Source organism: Corythoichthys intestinalis, chromosome 13 (genome assembly GCF_030265065.1).
Source record: "Corythoichthys intestinalis isolate RoL2023-P3 chromosome 13, ASM3026506v1, whole genome shotgun sequence".
In the NCBI taxonomy this organism is placed as follows: domain Eukaryota; kingdom Metazoa; phylum Chordata; class Actinopteri; order Syngnathiformes; family Syngnathidae; genus Corythoichthys; species Corythoichthys intestinalis.
In genome coordinates this window covers 9,770,636-9,793,331 of record NC_080407.1, presented here as the reverse complement: position 1 = coordinate 9,793,331, position 22,696 = coordinate 9,770,636, and the positions used below count along the sequence as shown (strand labels likewise).

General features: G+C 39.5%; 1 protein-coding gene across 4 annotated transcripts; it reads left to right on the top strand.

Moving 5' to 3' along the window:
- The first annotated feature begins 693 nt into the window (after nucleotides 1–693).
- On the top strand, nucleotides 694–21,434 carry cpsf6 (cleavage and polyadenylation specific factor 6). Of its 4 annotated transcripts, none has more exons than XM_057856131.1 (11): nucleotides 694–1,369; nucleotides 1,831–2,040; nucleotides 2,116–2,219; nucleotides 6,576–6,721; nucleotides 6,806–6,985; nucleotides 7,223–7,306; nucleotides 7,605–8,088; nucleotides 8,160–8,275; nucleotides 8,354–8,504; nucleotides 11,257–11,455; nucleotides 20,888–21,434. In XM_057856131.1, exons 1-10 carry the CDS (start codon nucleotides 1,229–1,231, stop codon nucleotides 11,441–11,443), a joined length of 1,803 nt encoding a protein of 600 aa, XP_057712114.1. In that variant the 5' UTR covers nucleotides 694–1,228; the 3' UTR covers nucleotides 11,444–11,455; nucleotides 20,888–21,434. The 4 variants fall into 4 exon arrangements, with proteins under 4 accessions (XP_057712114.1, XP_057712117.1, XP_057712116.1 ...); XM_057856130.1 differs by having other exon boundaries at nucleotides 695–1,369; nucleotides 6,576–6,730; XM_057856134.1 differs by lacking the exon at nucleotides 7,223–7,306.
- Nucleotides 21,435–22,696: the final 1,262 nt, after the last annotated feature.

Sequence of the window (22,696 nt, the reverse complement as noted above, 5' to 3'; positions counted from 1 at the left end):
CCTTGAGGAACTTTGAGGTAGAGATTGAAGTATGTGATGGAGCACCATCCTGCTGCAAAATTTGTCCTTTTTTTATGGTTAGGAATGTAAGATTTGTTGATATTTCAAACTATTTATGTTGCAGGGTGCAGACAATTAAAAAAAGACGTGTGGCATTTCCCAAGGCCCACAGTCTGTCAAAAGGATGGACGCTGGAACAGTGGCAAAAGGTGGATTTTTCAGATGAATCTTCCATTGAAGTACACCACAGTCGCCGCAAATACTGCAGAAGACCTGCTGGAGCCCGCATGGATCCGAGATTCACTCAGAAAACAGTGAAGTTTGGTGGTGGCGAAATCATGGTCTGGGGTTACAACCAGTATGGGGTGTGTGAGAGATCTGCAGGGTGCAAGGCAACATAAATAGTCTGAAATATTACAAATCTTAGCTGCCTCTTGCATTCCTAAACATAAAAAGGGACAAATTCTGCTGCAGGATGGTGCTCCATCGCATACTTCAATCTCTACCTCAAAGTTCCTCAAGGACTGGCCGGCCCAGTCACCAGACATGAACATCATTGAGCATGTCTGGGGTAGGATGAAAGAGGAAGCATGGGAGACGAAACCCAAGAATGTTGATGAACTCTGGGAGGCATGCAAGACTGCTTTCTTTGATGTTCCTGATGACTTCATCAATAAATTGTATGAATCCTTGCCGAACCGCGTGAAAGTCATACAAAATATTAAATTTGGATATCATAGCACACTTAATTCGCTTAGGTTATGCAACATATTTTTGTATTTGAAGTACATTTTTTGTTCAATTGTCACACTACTTTCAGTAGCAAACAAAACTTTTGTCTTGCCAAAATTTGACCTTTATGTATTCATTAAATGATAAATCTTTTTTCAGTGAAACAAATATATTTTTGTACATTCAACATCATTTGGGAGGGTCTTAGCTTTCATACGAGCCATTTCTGAAACCAATTGAATAATTAAAAGTCAGGTTATGAGCAATTATTTCTACAAAATGGATAAGCAACAAGACTTTTGTCAGGGACTGTGTACTTTGTGCTTTATGATGTCCATGTTGTACATTGAAGAAGAAAGCCATGATTTGTAGATCAAGTATCCATTTTGTTTATTTTGTACCGCTCTTGTGCTCTATTGATTTTCTGACCCTGTTGTAAAATAAAATATTTTTTTTTAAAAAAACGAGGAGAAGGATGTGACAACTGAGCGTTGTAATGCTAGAAATGGTCAAGGGGGGCGCTGCTTTTCCGCTCAATTGTTGCTCGCCAGTGTGTGGAGCTAAGCGCCAGAGGAAAATGGCGGACGGTGTAGATCACATCGACATCTACGCCGACGTCGAGGAGGAGTTCAGTCAGGTATTTTCTTTTGAATTTGCGCTATTTTACATCATTTGCAATGTTCCAATGCTTGTATTTACCGTCCGGGATGCTAATCGTGACCGAAAAACGTCTTTTGTCGAGCAGCCATCTCACTCGCGTGCTGGCCCTCATTCGCAGTACTGTTAGCTACAAGCCTGCGGTTTTGTTATGCGTTAATGGATGAAAAAACATGCATTAATTAGTATTTTGCGTAGTCTACTTGGCGCGTGATATGCATGTGCTTTTATATCGGTTTATTTGTTTCAATAAAGCCTTCTACCTTTGTTGAATGCTAAAACATTTGCAGCCTTAGCATGGCGGCTAGCAGTGGGCTAACAAAGCCAAACAAAATCGCTTCGCTAGCATCTTAGGTTGATGTTTCACAAGCAGTCAAGGGTAAAAAAAAATATTTCGCGCTTATTATAAGGTTTGAATTGTTTGCACCGTTTGTGTTTCAGGAAGCAGAGTACCCGGTACATGAGCAGATCGACCTGTATGACGACGTGATCTCCCCATCCGCCAATAATGGCGATGCACCGGAGGACCGCGAATACTTGGACTCATTGCCTGCACAAGCGGGTTCCGATGGAGGCAAAGCACCCGCACCCAATGTGGTGTACACTTACAGCGGGAAGCGGATCGCCCTGTACATCGGGAACCTCACATGGGTGAGTTGTGGGAGTTCAAATGAAAAGGTGACTTGGAAAAAATCCTAATGACTTACTGTGCCTTTTCTTATACAGTGGACCACGGATGAGGACCTCACAGAAGCAATCCGCTCAATGGGGATCACAGATTTGTTGGAAATCAAATTCTTTGAAAACAGAGCCAACGGGCAATCAAAAGGGTTGGTGTTCTGTCGGAGTGGGAACCTCTTGTAATCTCGCGATACGATACGATTTGCGATACAAGGCTCACGATATCGATGATCCGACGATATGGCGATGCAACGATTAACGATACATTGGTCAGGAAATCATTCTAGGATATTCTACAAACAACTAATACATAGGAAAAACAAGCTTCTGCTGTGAATTGGAATTAGTTTATCACTAGTAGACATCCAATCCATTTGAACTGGGAGGGTGGCAGCGAATGAACGTTCGTTCATTCGCTGCCATCCCTCCCACTTCAAACGGATTGAACGTCTATGGCCGTCATTGGCAGCCAATGCCAGTCAATGAGTTCATTTTGGGCCATTAAAGGTCATTTACCTGTTGATTTCAGTTACTTCCTGTTGATTTTGGGATATTTTATGGGTCACTTGCGGTTTATTTTGGGTCACAGAACAGGAAATGACCTGTAAATAAACAGCAAGTTAATGCGCCGAAAAATCGGACACAATGACTGAGAATGCTCTGGTGTCGAATTAGTGCTGCAACGATTAATCGATTAACTCGAGTATTCGATTAGAAAAAAAAGATTCAAATTAAATTTTGCTGCTTCGAGTATTCGTTTAAATAAAGTGGCGTTGTAATGGTTTGTTTTGAAAGTGTTTGCATTTATTTTAATTGATTTGGGTGGATACACGGCCCTCTAATCTACCTCATTTCACATGGCTGAATCCATCTGCTCCCTATTAAGACCAACATAAGATAAGTTTTTGTTTGAGCTAATGATTTTTTGAATGCATTCGTAATTTGGTTTAAAAGTGTATTTATCCATTTTTTGCGGGAAATATGTGTGAGCCATTTGTTAAGAGCATTGTAAAAAAGCGTTAGCATTTTATAGCATTTAAGCTAGCAGACTTTTGCTACGTAAGTTAGCCAATTCTTTTGTTGTACATAAGTCCTCCTTTTTATATATATATATATATATATATATATATATATATTATATACAGTGGTACCTCTACATACGAATTTAATTCGTTCCAGGACCTTGTTTGTAAGTCGAAATGGTCGTATGTCGAGCAGGATTTTCCCATAGGAATACATTATAATTCCATTAATTCGTTCCAAAGCCTAAAAACATACACTAAATTCTTAATAAATACTGCTGGCACTGTTACAAATGGCAATTAAACATAGAAAAACAAATAAGTTATAAATAAATAAGTCAGAATAATATAATAATAAGAAGAATAATTAATAATTATTCCTGTAAATAATGTAACGAATTGGATTCTAATATGGCGGACACTTTTTACTGTCCCTGAACGCACCGCGAAGCTGACGTCACGGTGAGATAGGTCGGTGCGGTAGAGATAATACTTTCGTTTTCTTGAGAGCAGTCAACTGCTTAAGACAATGGGCGTTTTGTGTTGGATAAGTTCTTAAATAAATGATAAAAACGTGACGAAGCTGGCGATTTCCTTGGCAATGTTACCACAATAATAATTGTCACCTTAACTTATAAATAGTGGCGAACGGTGGTCGGAAGAGGACCATGGAGCTGTATTGTTGAGCCAGTTCAGGGACGCGCACACCAAGCTCATATTTTTCTATAACTTGCATCTTCATTTCAAAGGTAAGCATCACTTTTTTCCTTGTTTCTCCAACTGTATCAACTTTTTTTGAAAACTGTGTTGATTTCTCACACAAGAAAATCCACCGTGCGTTCGTTTGCAGTGCTGTCATGTCGTCGTATTTCGAGCAACTCGTCGGATGTAGAAACAAATGGCGGCTCAAATTTTACGTCGGATGTCGAAAAGATCCTGTGTCGAAGTGATCGTATGTAGAGGTACCACTGTATATGTATATATATATATATATATATATATATATATATATATATATATATATATATATATATTTACCGCATGAGGCTAAGCTCAGGTATTTTGATTTTACTGATTACTTATCCGATTACTCGATTAATTGAAATAAATAGTTCATCGATTAATCGGCTACTAAAATTAATCGATAGCTGCAGCCCCATTTCGAATGAACGAACGTTCCCAGTCTAAATGGGTTGGGCGTCGATCACCGTCAATGGCAGCCTTAGAGTTACCTGAGACATTATTATGGTGGAAGATTTTGGTAGCAACTTGTTGGTCCATTTTTTTTTCTTTTTTTAAACACTGACACCTTTTTAAAACGATATCTCAATTCTTTTCCGGAGCATATCGATAACCTTTTGGGATCCAAGGTATCACGATATATCACCATTTCGATATTTTGTCACACCCCTAGTGTTCTGGCTCAAAACCAGATTTATAACAGTGATGTTATTTAGGGTTGCAGCTATCGAATTTTTTAGTTATCGAGTAATTAACTGAAAATTCTATCCATTATTGATTGATTGATTGATTGATTGAATTTATTTTGAAAACATGCATCACATTATGGATTATACAAGAATACAAACAAAACATAAGACTCGAAAAGGAGTAGGAAGAAGTAAAAAACTAATCGAGTAATCGGATAAAACATTTTTATTTTTAGGTAGAGAGACAAGACATTTCATCTAATATTGAACCATTTTCAGTCAATCAATGTCTATATTTTCGATGTACATTGTTGAAAACGGCCAACAATTGCATCTCGGATGTACTCTCGGATCATAGAAGCTTGGCTGGAGCCCTGGTGGCCATTATTCTTGCTTCAACATGCTTTTATCCCATTGGCGTAATCACCTGTCACTCAAACATGTCGGAAGTAGCGGCGAAGTTGGATCTTTGTGTCAGAATGATTCAATCAAAATTTCTACTTAAAAAAAAGTGCTTTCAAAACTTTTAGTACTTAAAAAAAAAAAAAACATTTTGCTCTCCAAAAAAGTGACACTTCAAAAAAAAAAAAAAAAAAAAATATATATATATATATATATATATGTATATATTTAAAAAAAAATTTTTTTTTGGAAAATTAAAAAAAAAATATATATATATATTTTAGGGAAGGGCAATTTTTTTTTTGAAACTGATTTTTTTCTTTGATTGAATATATATATATATATATATATATATATATATATATATATATATATATACAGTTTAAATGAAAAATTAAGTGTTCAAATGCAACATTCTGAGTCTGAAATATTTTATCGTATTCAAAAACTTTTTTCTATGATTGAAATGTTTATTTTTGATTGATTTTTCTTTTGAAAATATTTTTTTGTTTGTTTGAAGCGACTTATTTTTTTGGACGAAATAAAGGCCCAAACGCAAAAATACATTACTTCAATCAAAAAAGTTGTTTCAATCAAATCAAAAGAAAAAAAATCAGAGAAAAATTGTTTTCAAAAGCATTGAAAAAAAAAAATATATTCATTCATTCATTCATTTTCCATGCCGCTTATTCCTCACGAGGGTCGCGGAGGTGCTGGAGCCTATCCCAGCTAACAACGGGCAGTAGGCAGGGGACACCCTGAACTGGTTGCCAGCCAATCGCAGGGCACAAGGAGACACACAACCATTCACGCACACACTCATACCTACGGACAATTTAGAGTGTTCAATCAGCCTACCATGCATGTTTTTGGGATGTGGGAGGAAACCGGAGTTCCCGGAGGAAACCCACGCACGCACGGGGAGAACATGCAAACTCCACACAGGAAGGCCGAAGCCCGGGATTGAACCCTTGATCTCAGAACTGTGAGGCAGATGTGCTAACCACTCAGCCACCGTGCCGCCAAAAAAAAAATATATATATATATATATTTTTGCATTCAAACACTTTTTTTTTTTTTTTTTTAATTGAAGTGACTTTTTTTATTGAAAATATGTATTTTGATTGATTTGATTTTTTGGGATTGAATAATAATAACACAAATCTATCTCCATAGAAACCTAGCCCTCCGCAAGGCTAATGTTACATGAGCGAGTGACACCTAGCGACATCTTATTAGTGCTGAGAATCTACTGCTTTAAAATGGCGGCTGTGTACTAATGCTGCCCAGTCTGTCATTTCGCATCTAGTTCTACATAGATGTGATATCTCGGAGACTCATCAGGCGCTACCTGCTACTACCGTAGCATCATGCGGGCGTAGTTTTTAGCAACGTCGGAGTAGTTTGTAGCGGTAAGGTTTTTTTTTTATTTTTTTTATTGCTTCTTCTCTACGTACGTGACGTCAGCACGTTGTCCCACATTAAAAGTAATCCGGGCAAAACGTGATGCTTAGAGCTGGCAAAATTAAACGATTCCTCGAGGTGAAGAAAATTACTGGGACCAGTTTTTAAACTGGAGTTACTCGAGTTGCTCGAGTATTCGTTTCAGCTCTAATGTTGTTTGACATTTGTCTATTGCTTGTCCTTCTAGGTTTGCCTTGGTCTCTGTGGCCTCAGACACCTCATCCAGGAAGCTAATGGACCTTTTGTCCAAAAGAGAGTTGCATGGTCAGAATCCTATTGTAGCACCCTGCAACAAGCAATCCCTCAGCCAGTTTGAGATGCAGTCCCGTAAAAGTAAGCACAGTAAGTCCACTTTATCAGCCATCATACACAAAATGGAAGTATAACCTTTAAAAAACATGATTTTTCCTTTCATAGGTGCTCAATCAGGACAGATGTCGGGCGAAGGCAAAGCTGGGCCTCCCGGCGGCGGCCGTGCTGGATTTCCTATGGGCAGTCGCGGAAGTCGAGGCAGGTTTCCTGGACCTCCCGGTGGCCCCGGTGGGGATCGTTTTCCGGGCGGTGTCGGGCCTGGAGGACCGCCGCCACACTTCCCTGGTGAGTTAGTTTACTATCGTTTTTTTTTGCTGCCCTTAATGGCTTTCATTTTTCTGTTATCTTAACATTCCTTTGCTTGAGCCGCCATTCTTAAAACTCTTAAAGCTTCCAATCCTGTTTGGCTGCCTGCATGCTTCCAGTAGGAGGGAACCACACAACTTTTTTTCTTTCTTTCCCCTAGTGGCTGATGACCGAAGGGGCAAAGTTGAGTGATTTTTGCTTTCTCCTCCCCATTAGGCTCAGGGATGAGACCTGATCTGATTAGGCACCAAGATGGCCACTTGGAAATGAATTTCAATCCTGGGAGCTGGCGTGACAGAGGTGAAATACCTCAATTTAATGTGACTGATTTCATCCATTTTTTTTCTGACTTGCAAATCAAGCCATGCATCAATGCCCTGAATGTATTCCTATTACAAGTACCGTTTGCAATAATAATGGTCATCTGTCTTTCAAATTGCCATCCTCAGCCCAACACAGTGAAGTGTAGAGCAACTCATTATTATTTTAACCTTTTTCAGCTAGCAGGCGTACTTTCCCAAATGGAAGGCTCTGTGTGCTCCTCATAACTTAACATGTTTTCTTTTGCTTTGTACCCCGTCTTGTTTTCTTTTTTTAGGTGGGGTGCAGGGCCCACCTCGACCCCCTCCCGGGCCCCCCGGCCCGCCCGGACCGCCTCCTGTCCAGGGTCTGCTGCCTCCTCTTGGTCCTCCAAATCGGGGTGACAGGCCACCTCCCCCAGTTCTCTTCCCGGGTCAATTTGGCCAGCCGCCTTTAGGGCCCCTGCCGCCCGGCCCGCCACCCCCGGGTTATGGTCCACCTCCGGGTCCGCCGCCCCCACAGCAAGGCCCCCCGCCACCTGGACCGTTCCCACCGCGTCCCCCGGGCCCCATCGGGCCTCCTTTGGCTCTGGCTCCGCCTCCTCACCTGGGAGGGCCTCCACCTGGCGGGCCACCGCCGGCTCCCCATGTCAATCCCGCTTTCTTCCCCCCACCCGGTGGCAATAGCATGCCACCTAATGACAGCAGGGGGCCCCCGGGACCAAATGACCCATACGGACGTCCGCCACCCTATGAGAGAGGAGACTATGGTCCCGGAGGCCGGTGAGTTAAAAAATAACTCCGTTTTATGGGCGCAACAGCAATTGTCATAACTCAATATATTCCAATTCCAGAGACATGGAGTCGTCTCGCACTCCTCTGAGCGAGCCAGAGTTTGAGGAGATCATGAACAGGAACAGGGCCATCTCCTCCAGCGCCATATCCAGAGCGGTGTCTGACGCCAGTGCAGGTAGCTGGCTGGATTTCACACGGTAATCGGAACAGTCTTGACGGCAAAGCTTACCAAAATTCATTCTCTCGTGTTCAGCCGACTATGGCAGCGCCATCGAGACTTTGGTCACCGCCATCAGTCTGATCAAGCAGTCCAAAGTATCGGCAGATGACCGCTGCAAGGTCCTCATAAGCTCTCTTCAGGATTGTCTGCACGGAATAGAATCCAAAAGTTACGGCTCAACCAGGTCCGAATGGCATTTTGAATTGCAACCCCTAACAAAAAAGAATGGAGTCACCAGTCTCGGACGAGCACTCTCAGACATTTTAGCATGTAGGACAAACTCGGATAAAAAGCTTGAAAAAATAATGGAATTATTTCAGGAGTGCAACTCTTTAGCATTCAGAAATACTAAAAGAAATTAATTTTAACAAATTGTCGTGGTCAGTAAATGTTAATTTTACAGGGCTAGTGCAGGGAAATATACAGTGGTACCTCTACATACGAATTTAATTCGTTCCAGGACCTTGTTTGTAAGTCGAAATGGTCGTATGTCGAGCAGGATTTTCCCATAGGAATACATTATAATTCCATTAATTCGTTCCAAAGCCTAAAAACATACACTAAATTCTTAATAAATACTGCTGGCACTGTTACAAATGGCAATTAAACATAGAAAAACAAATAAGTTATAAATAAATAAGTCAGAACAATATAATAAGAAGAAGAATTAATAATTATTCCTGTAAATAATGTAACGAATTGGATTCTAATATGGCGGACACTTTTTACTGTCCCTGAACGCACCGCGAAGCTGACGTCACGGTGAGATAGGTCGGTGCGGTAGAGATAATACTTTCGTTTTCTTGAGAGCAGTCAACTGCTTAAGACAATGGGCGTTTTGTGTTGGATAAGTTCTTAAATAAATGATAAAAACGTGACGAAGCTGGCGATTTCCTTGGCAATGTTACCACAATAATAATTGTCACCTTAACTTATAAATAGTGGCGAACGGTGGTCGGAAGAGGACCATGGAGCTGTATTGTTGAGCCAGTTCAGGGACGCGCACACCAAGCTCATATTTTTCTATAACTTGCATCTTCATTTCAAAGGTAAGCATCACTTTTTTCCTTGTTTCTCCAACTGTATCAACTTTTTTTGAAAACTGTGTTGATTTCTCACACAAGAAAATCCACCCTGCGTTCGTTTGCAGTGCTGTCATGTCGTCGTATTTCGAGCAACTCGTCGGATGTAGAAACAAATGGCGGCTCAAATTTTACGTCGGATGTCGAAAAGATCGTGTGTCGAAGTGATCGTATGTAGAGGTACCACTGTATATGGAATCACTCCATTCTGAGAACAAAAATATAGAATCTTGAGAAACAAATAGAGTGGGGCAAATAAGTATTTAGTCAACCACCAATTGTGCGAGTTCTCCTACTTGAAAAGATTAGAGAGTCCTGTAATTGTCCACATGGTTAAACCTCAACCATGAGAGACAGAATGTGGGGAAAAAAACAAAATCACATTGTTTGATTTTTAAATAATTTATTTCCAAATTAGAGTGGAAAATAAGTATTTGGTCACCTACAAACAAGCAAGATTTCTGGCTGTCAAAGAGGTCTAACTTCTTCCAACGAGGTCTAACAAGGCTCCACTCGTTACCTGTACTAATGGCACTTGTTTTAACTCATTATCGGTATAAAAGACACCTGTCCACAATCTCAGTCAGTCGTACTCCAAACTCCACTATGGCCAAAACCAAAGAGCTGTCGAAGGACACCAGAGACAAAATTGTAGACCTGCACCAGGCTGGGAAGACTCAATCTGCAATAGGTAAAATGCTTGGTGTAAAGAAATCAACTGTGGAAGCAATTATTAGAAAATGGAAGACATACAAGACCACTGATAATCTCCCTTGATCGGGGGCTCCATGCAAGATCTCACCCCGTGGCGTCAAAATGATAACAAGAACGGTGAGCATAAATCCCAGAACCACACGGGGGGGGACCTAGAGAATGACCTACAGAGAGCTGGGACCACAGTAACAAAGGCTACTATCAATAACACAATGCGCTGCCAGGGACTCAAATCCTGCACTGCCAGACGTGTCCCCCTGCTGAAGAAAGTACACGTCCAGGTCCATCTGCGGTTCGCTAGAGAGCATTTGGATGATCCAGAAGAGGACTGGGAGAATGTGTTATGGTCAAATGAAACCAAAATAGAACTTTTTGGTAGAAACACAGGTTCTCGTGTTTGGAGAAGAAAGAATACTGAATTGCATCCGAAGAACACCATACCCACTGTGAAGCATGGGGGTGGAAACATGCTTTGGGGCTGTTTTTCTGCAAAGGGACAAGGACGACTAATCTATGTAAAGGAAAGAATGAATGGGGCCATGTATCGAAAGATTTTGAGTGAAAATCTCCTTCCATCAGCAAGGGCATTCAAGATGAGACTTGGCTGGGTCTTTCAGCATGACAATAATCCCAAACACGCAAAACATCACTGCTCTAGAGGAGATCTGCATGGAAGAATGGGCCAAAATACCAGCAACAGTTTGTGAAGAGTTACAGAAAACGTTTGGTCTCCGTTATTGCCAACAAAGGGTACAGAACAAAGTATTGAGATGAACTTTTCGTATTGACCAAATACTTATTTTCCACCATGATATGCGAATAAATTCTTTAAAAATCAAACAATTTGATTTTTCGTTTTTTTTTCCCACATTCTGTCTCATAGTTGAGGTTTACCCATGTTGACAATTACAGGCACCACCACAAAGGTTTCTGAATGCAAAAGAGTTGCACTTTTGAACAAATTCATTATTTTTTCAAGCCTTTTATCTGAGTTTGTTCTACATAATAAAATGTCTGAGTGAGTGCTCGTCTGAGACTGGTGATTCCATACTTTTTGCTCGGAGTTGTATTAGATTATCTGACTTTTAAGCGTGTTATTTAAAATGTTGAGGGTTTTTTTGTGCAAACCTCATCCTGTAGACGAGAGCGTTCCAGAGAGCGCGACCACAGCCGCTCGAGGGAGAAGAGCCGACGTCACAAGTCGCGCAGTCGCGAGCGCCACGAAGACTACTACCGTGAACGCAGCCGGGAGCGGGACCGCCACCGCGAGAGGGATCGCGACCGAGACCGCGAACGGGAGCGAGAGAGGGAGTATCGGCACCGCTAGTGGACAAGCGAGGTGGGTGCAACCGCAATTGAATACAGTTGTTATAAAATGATTTTTAATTGATAACTGATGGGACGATGAAGACGGAAGATTCAATTTAAGCAGGTAAGTGCCTTTATTAAACTGGATTCACTTAATGCTTATATTTTTTTCACAGGTGTCATGTAGAATTTTTTTTTTTTTTTTTTAATTGAAAATATCTTGGCAACTGAATTTTTTTGGGGCGCTGTTATAAGAATTCTGAGTGTGTTGCTTAGAAATATGAATCTATAAATATCTATATATAATATATATATATATAAAATCGCATTTTATTGATGGATTTGAACAGCAAAAAATGTCAACAGACCAAAAGATGTATCATTCGCTTGATTATAACCATACTTTTTTATTTATGCTTATAATTAAGCGAATGCAGTTGGACACGATTACAAGAAAAATTGTGGGTGCATTGTGGAAATGAGTAAATGCTACTTTTTTTCTTTTAACTATACATAACTGCCTTAAAATGTTCTTCTGATTTGTCCTCATTTACAAATGTACCTTTTGTATATGATGTAGATGACGGTCATTGCACCCCAGATGTAATCACTGGGCTTTGTGTTAGTGTGACAGCATATCGTTTTTTTTTCCTAGTTCCCTTTTTTCATGAAATGAAAAGGCCACAGATTTTAGTATGTGTGTAAAGTTGAAAAAGTCATTTTTGCAGATAAAACCGAATTCTGTAAGAACATATGTAAATTCATGCACTATGATGAGAGTGGAATTTTTAAATATGTTTGGCACAGTTAAAGTGTCCAAAGAATGTAATAGAATCATCAAATTGCTACGATTTCATGTGCTTTGAACATTAGCTATCGGTGTAAACCTAATTAATTACTGTAATAGAATCGAAGTCTTCCATTCCTGCACAACACTTTTGCTTGGCAAGTACGATTTTGCGTCCACTGAGAACCTCTTAATTTTTTTTTTCTTTTTGGGAAAGATATAAAGGATTTCGATTAAGAGAAATGCAAACTAAATTTCTTTTCAGGAATTGATAGTAAATTTATCGATCTACCAATCAAGACGGATAGAGGAGAGATCCCCAGTGGACACAAGGTCAAAAATGCATTTGTACAATGTTAGTCCATATGTACAGGTAGTCCCTGGGTTACGACGTACTCGACTTACTGTAATTGATTTTGACTTTACGACGCCGGCGTCTCATCCGCCATTTTCTTTTTTTTTTTTTTCTCGCTTAAACAGTACCTTGTTTTACCTCACAGTATCTTATTTTTTACTTTATTAATATGATGCGTTCTGTCCTTACTAGACATGACGTTGTTCCGCTTGACAGACAGCAAGCAAAACAATTTTTTTTTTTAAGCTTTTTACTTTTCACTTTTGACAATTTGTAAAGCTGTACAACACATACTGTATGTACTACACTTACGTTCAAAGTGACATGCATTTTAACAATAAAACACTTGACACAAAACAATTGGTGTTCAAACATCCATCTAGTCTGATCAATATGTAAATGTAGTAGATTAAATTAGCCTAATTTGCCTAACAAAAGTCCTCTAGCTTAAATGCTACAAATGTTATCGTATTTACAGTGGTATGAAAAAGTATCTGAACCTTTTGGAATTTCTCACGTCTGCATAAAATCACCTTCAAATGTGATCTGATCTTTGTCAAAATCACACAGATGTAAAAACAGTGTCCGCTGTAACTAAAACCACCCAAACATTTATAGGTTTTCATTTTTTAATGAGGATAGCATGCAAACAATGACAGAACGGGGAAAAATAAGTGAACCATCAGATATAATATTTTGTAGCCTCTCCTTTGGGAGCAATAACTTCAATCAGACGCTTCCTGTAGTTGCAGATCAGTCCGGCACATCGATCAGGACTAATCTTGGCCCATTCTTTTCTACAAAACTGTTGTAACTCAGTCAGATTCTTGGGATCTCTGGCATGAATCGCTGTATTTAGGTTATGCCACAGTATCTCAATGGGGTTCAAGTCTGGACTTTGACTTAGCCACTTCTGAACGTATATTTTGTTCTTCTGAAACCATTCTGAAGTTGATATACTTCTATGTTTTGGATCATTGTCTTGTTGCAGCATCCATCCTCTTTTTAGCTTCAACTGTCTGACAGACGGCCTCAGGTTTTCCTGCAAAACATCCTGTAAAACCTGTGAATTCATTCTCCCAGTAATGATTGCAAGTTGTCCAGGCCCTGAGGTAGCAAAACAGCCCCAAATCATGATGCTCCCTCCACCATGCTTCACGGTGGGGATGCGGTGTTGATGTTGGTGAGCTGTTCCATTTTACCTCCACACATGACCTTGTGTGTTACTCCCAAACAATTCAATTTTGGTTTCATCAGTCCACAAAACATTTTGCCAAAATTTCTGTGGAGTGTCCCAAGTTCCTTTTTGCGAACATTAGGCTAGCAGCAATGTACTTTTTTAGACAGCAGTGGCTTCCTCTGTGGAGCCCCCCCATGAACACCATTCTTGGCCATAGTTTTACATACTGTGCCAGTAATTTCTGTAAGTCTTTAGCAGACACTAAGGTTCTTTTTTTACCTCTCTGAGTATTCTGCACTGAACTTTTGGCGTCATCTTTGGTGGACGGCCACTCCTTGGGAGAGAAGCAACAGTGCCAAACTCTCCATTTGTAGACAACTTATCTGTCGATTGATGAACATCCAGGCTTTTAGAGATGGTTTTGTATCCTTTCCCAACTTTATACAAATCAACAATCCTTGATCGCAGGTCTTCAGACAGCTGTTTTGACCGAGCCATGATTCACATCAGACAATGCTTCTCATCAAGACAAATTCTTAACAGGTGTGTGTTTTATAGTGGGCAGGGCAGCTTCAAACCAATCATCTGTGATTGGGCACAGTTTGGTAAAATTTGGTTTCAGTTGCTCTTTAGGTCTTCTTAGGCAGATGGTTCTTATTTTTCCCCCATTCTGTCATTGTTTGCATGCTACCCTCATAAAAATATGAAAACCTACAAATGTTTGAGTTGTTTTAGTTAAAGTAGACACTGTTTTTACATCTGTGTGATTTTGACAAAGATCAGATCACATTTGAGGGTGATTTTATGCAGAAATGTGAAATTCCAAAAGGTTCAGATACTTTTTCATACCACTGTACAATTCTCATAGCATATCGCTCACACGTAACTCCACAAACTGCAGTTGTAAACTTAATTACAACTGCATACACAAACATACGTTAGCTGAAACAACTTACAGCTTTATGTGGGTCAAACCAGAGCGCAGATACCCTTTATCCATGTCAGAGTCTGCTTCTCAGTCATACTTGGCTACAGTCCAGCCAGACCCAACACTGCCACCAGAGGGCAGTGTATCCTCCAGCATGAAACAAAATACAAAACTTTTGGACTCTTTGGATGTTTTTTTATTTAGATTTAGAGTACTTAAATCAGATTTACGCAGAAATTCGGGTTACATCGTCACCCTACGGACGGAACTCATTCATAACCCGGGGACTACCTGTAGTGTAAATTTGAGGGAGCAACTTGGAAAATAAATTAATTTGAAGAAAACGGTCAACCGTGTTAATATATTCTATAATGCTGTTTTGCAATGTAGTCCCTGTGATGCAAGCACTGATAATGTCCTAGTATGGCAATCGATTAGATTTACCAAAAGGACATGTATAATTCCATATCTGCTCAGAAAGAAAGGCTGTTGACGTTCCCTGAATGTTCTGTTAGTTCGCATAAGAGGTCTGCAGACTGCGCCTCACAGGGACTACAATAACAAATTGTATGGATTCAGCTTTTTAATAAATATGGTACTAGTGCCTTGAAAAGTGACAGGCGCTTGCTAAATGTTTGATGGGATTATGTGATAGTTTTGGTCAACTTACTTGTCAAACCTATTTAGTCATGTATTTACCATTGTACAGTACAAAAGTGTTTTGAAACATGTAAAAGCCAAAAGTAAGGAACTTGTTTGTGTGTCCCTTTTGAAAGGAAAACTGACCTACAAGATTCATTGTCATTTTTTCAAAAAACTCATGTTTAAAGGGGAAATAATTGACAGCAGTGAAGTTAAGTCTAAATCACTTGTCATTGTTCAATTCATTCAATGCTATTGACGCTGATACATCCAATCCATTTTGACCAGTCAGAATGCATTGAACGTCATGTCGCCGTCAATGGAAGCAAACGAGTAAAGAATTTGTTTGAATTTTTTTTTTTGCTTTGGTTAATTATGTGGTTGTGGGAAGTCTGAGGCTCTGACGTTGCCATTTCTGGCTGTTGTTGCATTAACTATGAAATATTGTTTGTAATGAAAAGTGACGGAAATATTTGCAATGATGAAAAACAAGATTTTGAAGAAGGGGGGGACATAAATACTTTTTTTTTTTTTTGCGTAAAATTAAACCAGGTGTAAAAATGTGTTTTTGTGCAAATCTTAAAGTAGTTTTGATTGTTGGGCTTACATGTCATGCTGGTGATCATATTTTTAAAAAATCCAGTTATCTATTTGAGTGGTCAGTTTAAAATAAAAGTACTAGGGCTGCAACCAACAATTATTTTTATAATCGATAAATCAGGCGATAAATGATGGATCAATTTCACTTTTCTCAATTACCTTCTCAATTTAACTTGTTTTAGGCATGTTGTAAGTAACAATGAAGACAAAATGGATGACTATTTCCTTCAAAAATACTATTTTTTATTAGCTTCCCGACTTAACTAGTCTACAACTGTACTAAGTACATAGCACTTGTTCAAGTTTTTAATAAAGGTTCTGAGTATAAAACATTAAATGAATTTCTCAGTACAGAAATCAGTAAAGTCTTGTTAATTCAAATAAAGAATAAAAAAGTGCTGCTGATTGACATTATTTTTCTTGTGAGCAAAACGCTGATATGGATTGTGTCAGTGACTTTTTTTTTATTTATTTATTTTTTTTAATTTTTTTTTTAAATAGAGGCAGACTGTAATGAATGTTTTCTTTATGAAACAGTTGTTCATAAATACAATCCAAATTCAACTTTAAAGCACATTCTCTTGTATGACAATTTACAGTTTGGATGAGAGTTTGTGTTGAAAGCTGTTATATAAATGAGTTTGTGTGTGGTTTCTTTATAAAAAGGAATGAGACAACCTTACTATAACAATAGCTCAAGTGCTAATATTCTTCTCCAAAACACAATACAAGCGGACACTTAAGACTCTAATTAGCATAATCACTAGCTAGCTTAGCGCTCCGTGCTAAGTAGTCAAGTCTCATCAAGAAAGAATACAAACAATACAATGGCGTACTGCAAGCAACACGTCACTTTTGCTCATTAATATTCATGTCGTTAGCAATTGTGGCTAGGCGGGTCAACTTTCGGTTTGTCCCTAATAGTAAATGCGTGGAAATAGTGTACGAACCAGATGTGTACCTAGCTGAACCTACCAATTCTGTCCGAAAATGCTGTCCTTTGTGCCAAATTCACTGGTAAATATGGGATAGAACCCTCAAATGTTCAGTTAAAGAGATGCTTGGGCTGAAAAAGAGCCGACCTGATCCAGAGGTAGCTTTTTTATCGACACCTTTTTCTTGTGTGCATTCCCTTATGCCACTGACAATGACGTTCTCCTGTTTCAACAGTCTATCCTTTACCACCTATGCCCTGTCTTTCGTATATATTATATCCTCTGGTTGTCTTACGTCTCTAAGTTCTTGGGGGGCATTTAATATGGCTATTTTGTGTAGCGATCAGAAATGCTACTCAGTCACAGCCAACGAACACTTAATTTTTTCCTTAATAACTAAGGGTTTTTTTGTTTTTACAACAGAAAAGGTAACGGTGGCAGTCAGATACCATTTTAATTTTTTTCAGGTCATTCGTTTTCAGACAGAAGCAACACGGCAAAACGCCGCGCTAAAAAATAAGTAGATATCAGAATGGCTTACCTCTTCTTCCTCTGTAGCACCATGGCACCCAACTGGAATCTATATGAAATGTGAATGGCTTTTCCTTCCTGGCGGTCAAATGCTCTTTTGGACATCCGTGCAAGTTGAGCCATTCTGTACATTTTTTTCCCTCCGGGATTTTGCTTATGGGAAACGTATGAAGAAAACATCCCTCATAAGTCGTAATGTCGAGTCGTTTCTGCAAGTTCCATAGCAGCAGTGTTTGATCGCATGTTCTTTTTTGAAAGATTACTGGCAGAAAACAAGCAGTACCAGCATGGGGTGTGTGCGAGCGCACTTCTATGTTGACCCCCCTTCCGGTTTACCATGGTGACATCACGCAGCCTTGCAGTCTAAAAATAACATTCGTGCGGTACGCTATTGGCTTCATTTACTCACCTCTGAGAGAAGCACACTGGATTAGAGCTGGGCGATATGGCCTTAAGTACGTATCACGGTAAATTGAGCAGATTTACCTCGATAACGATAAATGACGATAAATTGTAAACTGTTTCTCATTTATTTACCAGCTTTCAATTTAACACATTTAACAATTGTACATGCACTCTAAACATTAGATGTGTAAATTATTATAAACAATAAGAATTCAAGTATGAACATTTATAACAGCTTGTATGACTTGAACTATGTACAACATTATAAAAATGAATACGACGACTGTGCAAACATGTCATTTTAACAAAAATGACTTGCAGATTGAACAGTGCACTTCAAACAGACAACTTATTGTTAACGGCTGCTGTGACATAATTACTTACCTCAAGTGTTTACGTCAAGGTTCCAGTTTTTTTTTTTTTCCCCCAGAGCATTTTTTAATACATGCACGTACATATGCACCCCCCACACAGACACAAACACACATTAAAGCTATATACAGTGGGGAGAACAAGTATTTGATACACTGCCAATGGGTTTTCCCATTGACTGTGTATCAAATACTTGTTCTCCCCACTGTATAAATGATTTTGCACAGAATAAAGCAAGCACATACAAAAGAATAGCTGTGGCCATTAAATGGTCATATTATAGGCTTCACTGTTGGATTCAGAGGTTGCGCTAGACATTTTCGTTGTCTGTCATTTTGACTGACAGGGTCATAAAAATCCGGTCATAATCTATTTTTACCCGTCACTTAAATTATTAAAATGATAATGATGACATATTCGATAGTATTTAGTTTTCATTCATTTTTAATTAATATTGTAACGCTTGCTTGGCGGCGAAAAATTAGACACGGAAGTCGTGGTATTTTTCTCCCTCTTTTTACTCTGCTTACCGCCAACAACACCAACAAAACAACAACTCCACCCCCAAAGAAAAAGAGGCAACTATGTAGACTCCAATCACCAACGTCACACAATGATCTTAATTGTGGTTGTCAGCCCAAAATATTCTAAATATATATTAAATGCATATTACCAGATATAAAATGACTACTACATAGTCTGTGGTGATCGTTTGGTGCCCAGATTTCTTGTCGAATTACAGCAGTCCATCTCGCTCTCCTCTTCGGGTCTCTCAGATTACGGTAGAACTTCCAGTCTCTCCGTCTATCTTCTCTGTTACTGCAACCAACCGCCACACACGCCTTCACCATTTTCATTATTAATGTTAACGAGCTGAAAAACAAGCCGTAATAGGAGGCATGTACGTAGCGGTAATGTGTAAACACGACGAGCTGACGGACAATATGGCGGCTCCAGTCAGGGGGGCGGAGTTGTGACGTCATGTGATTGGGGTCTATACACAGGCGGCAATCTAGTCCACCAATTGGATGACGCGCTGGCACACCGGGTGCACCAATAAGAACCTCGCGTTGATGTGTCAATCACGGTGCCGCCGCCAGACCCCGGTAACGCTACAATATTCTGACAGAATAGCCAACGACGTCATGCATTAAGAGAGACAATAGCTAATTAATATGCTCACTCGCCACCCTGTGGTCTGGGGTGTGAATTGCAACCTGTCAAAATGACGGACGGACTTCAGTTTTTTCCGTCACCGTTTTAAAAAACCGGTCAACGACGGAAAATATTCGGTTAACGCGACCCCTGGTTGGATTATAATTTATGATGAATGCTTTACTATCATAAAAGGGATATCAAAGAAATCACACACACATACAAAAACAATAACGCGTAACATTAATTACTAGATGCAGTCCGGGTCCAATCCACTCATTAAGGTCAGCTGTTTTGACAAGATTAGAGCCGTTATCTGACTCCATCACGTTCATTTGTAGCTAGCGTTAGCCTATGGCCTGGCTTCCAGTTGAAAGCAGTGAAACCACCCTCTTCTGAAATCGTGAGAACCAGGGAGGAAAGCGGGTGAAAGCCCGTTTGGAGGCCGCAAGAGTCGACTTAATGTCGGGTGAAAGTTTGGCGAAGCTCCCTTAAGCCCAACTCCATCACGTTTGCTTGTAGTGATAGCGGCTAGCGTTAGCCTACCGGACTTCTGTTTGTTTGAATTCCTGATAACCATGTGACATTATACGTAAGCACACTGACTGCTTTCTTAAAGGGGAATGACCATAGGCGAACAACCGAGTCAAAGCGGGATGAAAAGACTATATTTTCTTGTTTTATTAAAATTATCGAATTTACCGATATGGTCAAAATTACGTGGGTTATTGTGAAGAATTTCGGTAACGATAAATTTTCGGTATATCACCCAGCTCTACACTGGATCCAACAACACAAAAGACAATCTAATTCTCGATACTTCGGAATATTACTATATTAATTCGGCAACCCAACTTGAACTTAGCAGTGAACTCACTCTCTTGTTCTAATCACCTGCACTTATGCGCAGCCTTACATTACACACAAACAAGTACCCAAACGAGACTGCTCATAGCTGCCGGCAAAAATGGATTAACTGATTCGTTGGCAACTAATTCTATTATCTATTAGTTGTTGCAGCCTTAGAAAGTACACTGGGTCGAAAGGCAGGGCCAAAATGTACATGAAGGGAACATAAACCTGTCCGTTTCTAATATTTTGCTCAGGTCACCTGTACTAGCTGAACGCGGTAAAACAAAAATTCCACTATGATTATAATAGAGTTAACACCTCTGAAAATGGAGCATTTCATACTTGTAATAGAACTGCATTCACTAAAATTGATTGTGCAAGTGGTTGTAATATGGTGTGTGGTTGCTGTATGAACCTTAGCAAAAAAATGTATACACAATGAAAGTTTCTGATTCTAGGCAGGCTTGAATCAAGGTTTGAGAGGTTGGGACTGTGCAAAACAAACTGCTACTTCTACTACTACTACTACTTACAAAGCTTGTCATTTTCTTCACGTGTAAAGTATTCCTAGTGCTTTTGTACACAGGCTTGCGTGTGTGTACAATGTATATATAAAATGTGTAAGGGGGTGTAGTATCGGAACTGTATGATGAGGAGAGAGAGTGTTGACTGTTGCGCTGCCTTGAGACCAAACACCACCCTCCATTTTGACACCTTTCAGCTCACTACCTTACACCGATGGATGGACGTTCAAAAAGGAGGATGGACTTCAGCCCTACCCACCCACCGCCTGCATGTCTGGACACACAGCGCCACCTCCTCCGCCATCTTTCCAACTCCTGTCTCTTCATCTAGTGTGCAGAGTGGATGCAGGAGCTGCCCGTTTGTAAGCTTATTCAAACATCTACTCATTGTAATTGGGAATGTTTCCATTTAGCCCTTTTATTTCTAAGGCGTTTTGTTTTATACGAGTTTTTGTTTCTCTCGCGACAACTGTTAAAATAGGCCACTTTTCTCAAGTAGATGACTCGTTCTTGCAACTTTCTTTTAATAGACAAGTGCTATCGCTTTTGGTTTTTCTGCGTGCTGCACTGTTAAATGCAGTTGAGCAGTTTTTATATAGGGCCCATGTTCGGTCTCCCCCCCCCACCACCCATTCCCTTCTCTTTCCCCGTTCTTCATTCTCATTTGTCTTCTCATGCTTAGAATGTTTTTGTCCCTGCTTTTGATGAAGTTAGATGGTGTTGTAATAAAACATGTTTACTGAGGTACGGTTGGAATTGGCTCATTTATATTAAATGTACTGTAAGGTGTATCATATGAAGTATTTTTGTAGTAAACGGAGGCCTTTATTTGCAAGGTAAGGTTGAATGTACTTTTTTTGCAATGACAAATGTGTAAATTTTGCATTGTCATTTAGAGCAGAACCCAAGCAATGCGTCATGTTGCCGTTTTTGGATGTATGTGTACCGTAATTTTCGGACTATAAGCCGCTACTTTTTTTTTTTTTCATTTTGAATCCTGTGGTGTATTTGTTGAGTTTATTCGGGTTAATGTGTAACTTTATCTGACAATGGCGTCATAAGACTGTCATGGGCATTAATGAATGCTTGACAGATGTTATTAAGTGTCATCCGGCAAATTTTGTCACTCCATTTATGTCCAGTTCGGATCTTTTATATAAAACGTTAGATTAGTGCTGCAATCATTAATCGATAAACTCGAGTATTCGATTAGGAAAGATACGAGTTAAATTATGCTGCTTCGAGTATTAGTTAAAGTGGCGTTGCAATGGTTTATTATGAAAGTGTTTGCACTTGCAAGTTTTAGTTTTATTGATTTGGGTGGATACACTGCCCTCTAGTCTGCCTTATATCACATAGCTGAATCCAGCTTCTCCATGTTAAGACCAACATAAGCCACTGTAAGTTTTTGTTTGAGGTAATATTTTTTTTAATGCATTTGTAATTTAGTTTATAGGTATATTGAGCCATTTATTGTGGGGTGGGTATGTGTAACAACCATTTGTTAATAGCATTGTTTAAAAAAAAAATTTTTTTTTAGAATTTAAGCTAGCGGACTTTTGCTACGTAAGTTGGCCAATTGTTCTTTTGTTGTACATAGGTTCTTATTTTACCGTTTGAGGCTCAGCTCAGGTATTTTAATTATTCATGTTCCTTATCCGGTTACTCGATTATTCGAACTAAGCAGTTCATCGATTAATTGACTACTAAAATAATCTGTAGCTGCAGCCCTAAGATACTTTGCCGGATGACACTAAATGATATGTCATAAGGATTCATTAATGCTCATGACAGTTTCATGTCATAATTATGACAGTTCTATTGCGCCGCTGTCAAAGTGTTACCAATTAATATATTTTGGAATATAAAATATCCCATAATACAGTGAGGACAGATGCGGCTTATTGTCTGATGCGGCTTGTCTATGAACAAATGTGACAAATTTTTGTGTCAAATTTGGTGGGTGGTGGCTTATAGTTCGAAAATTACGGTACTTGCGCTGGAGA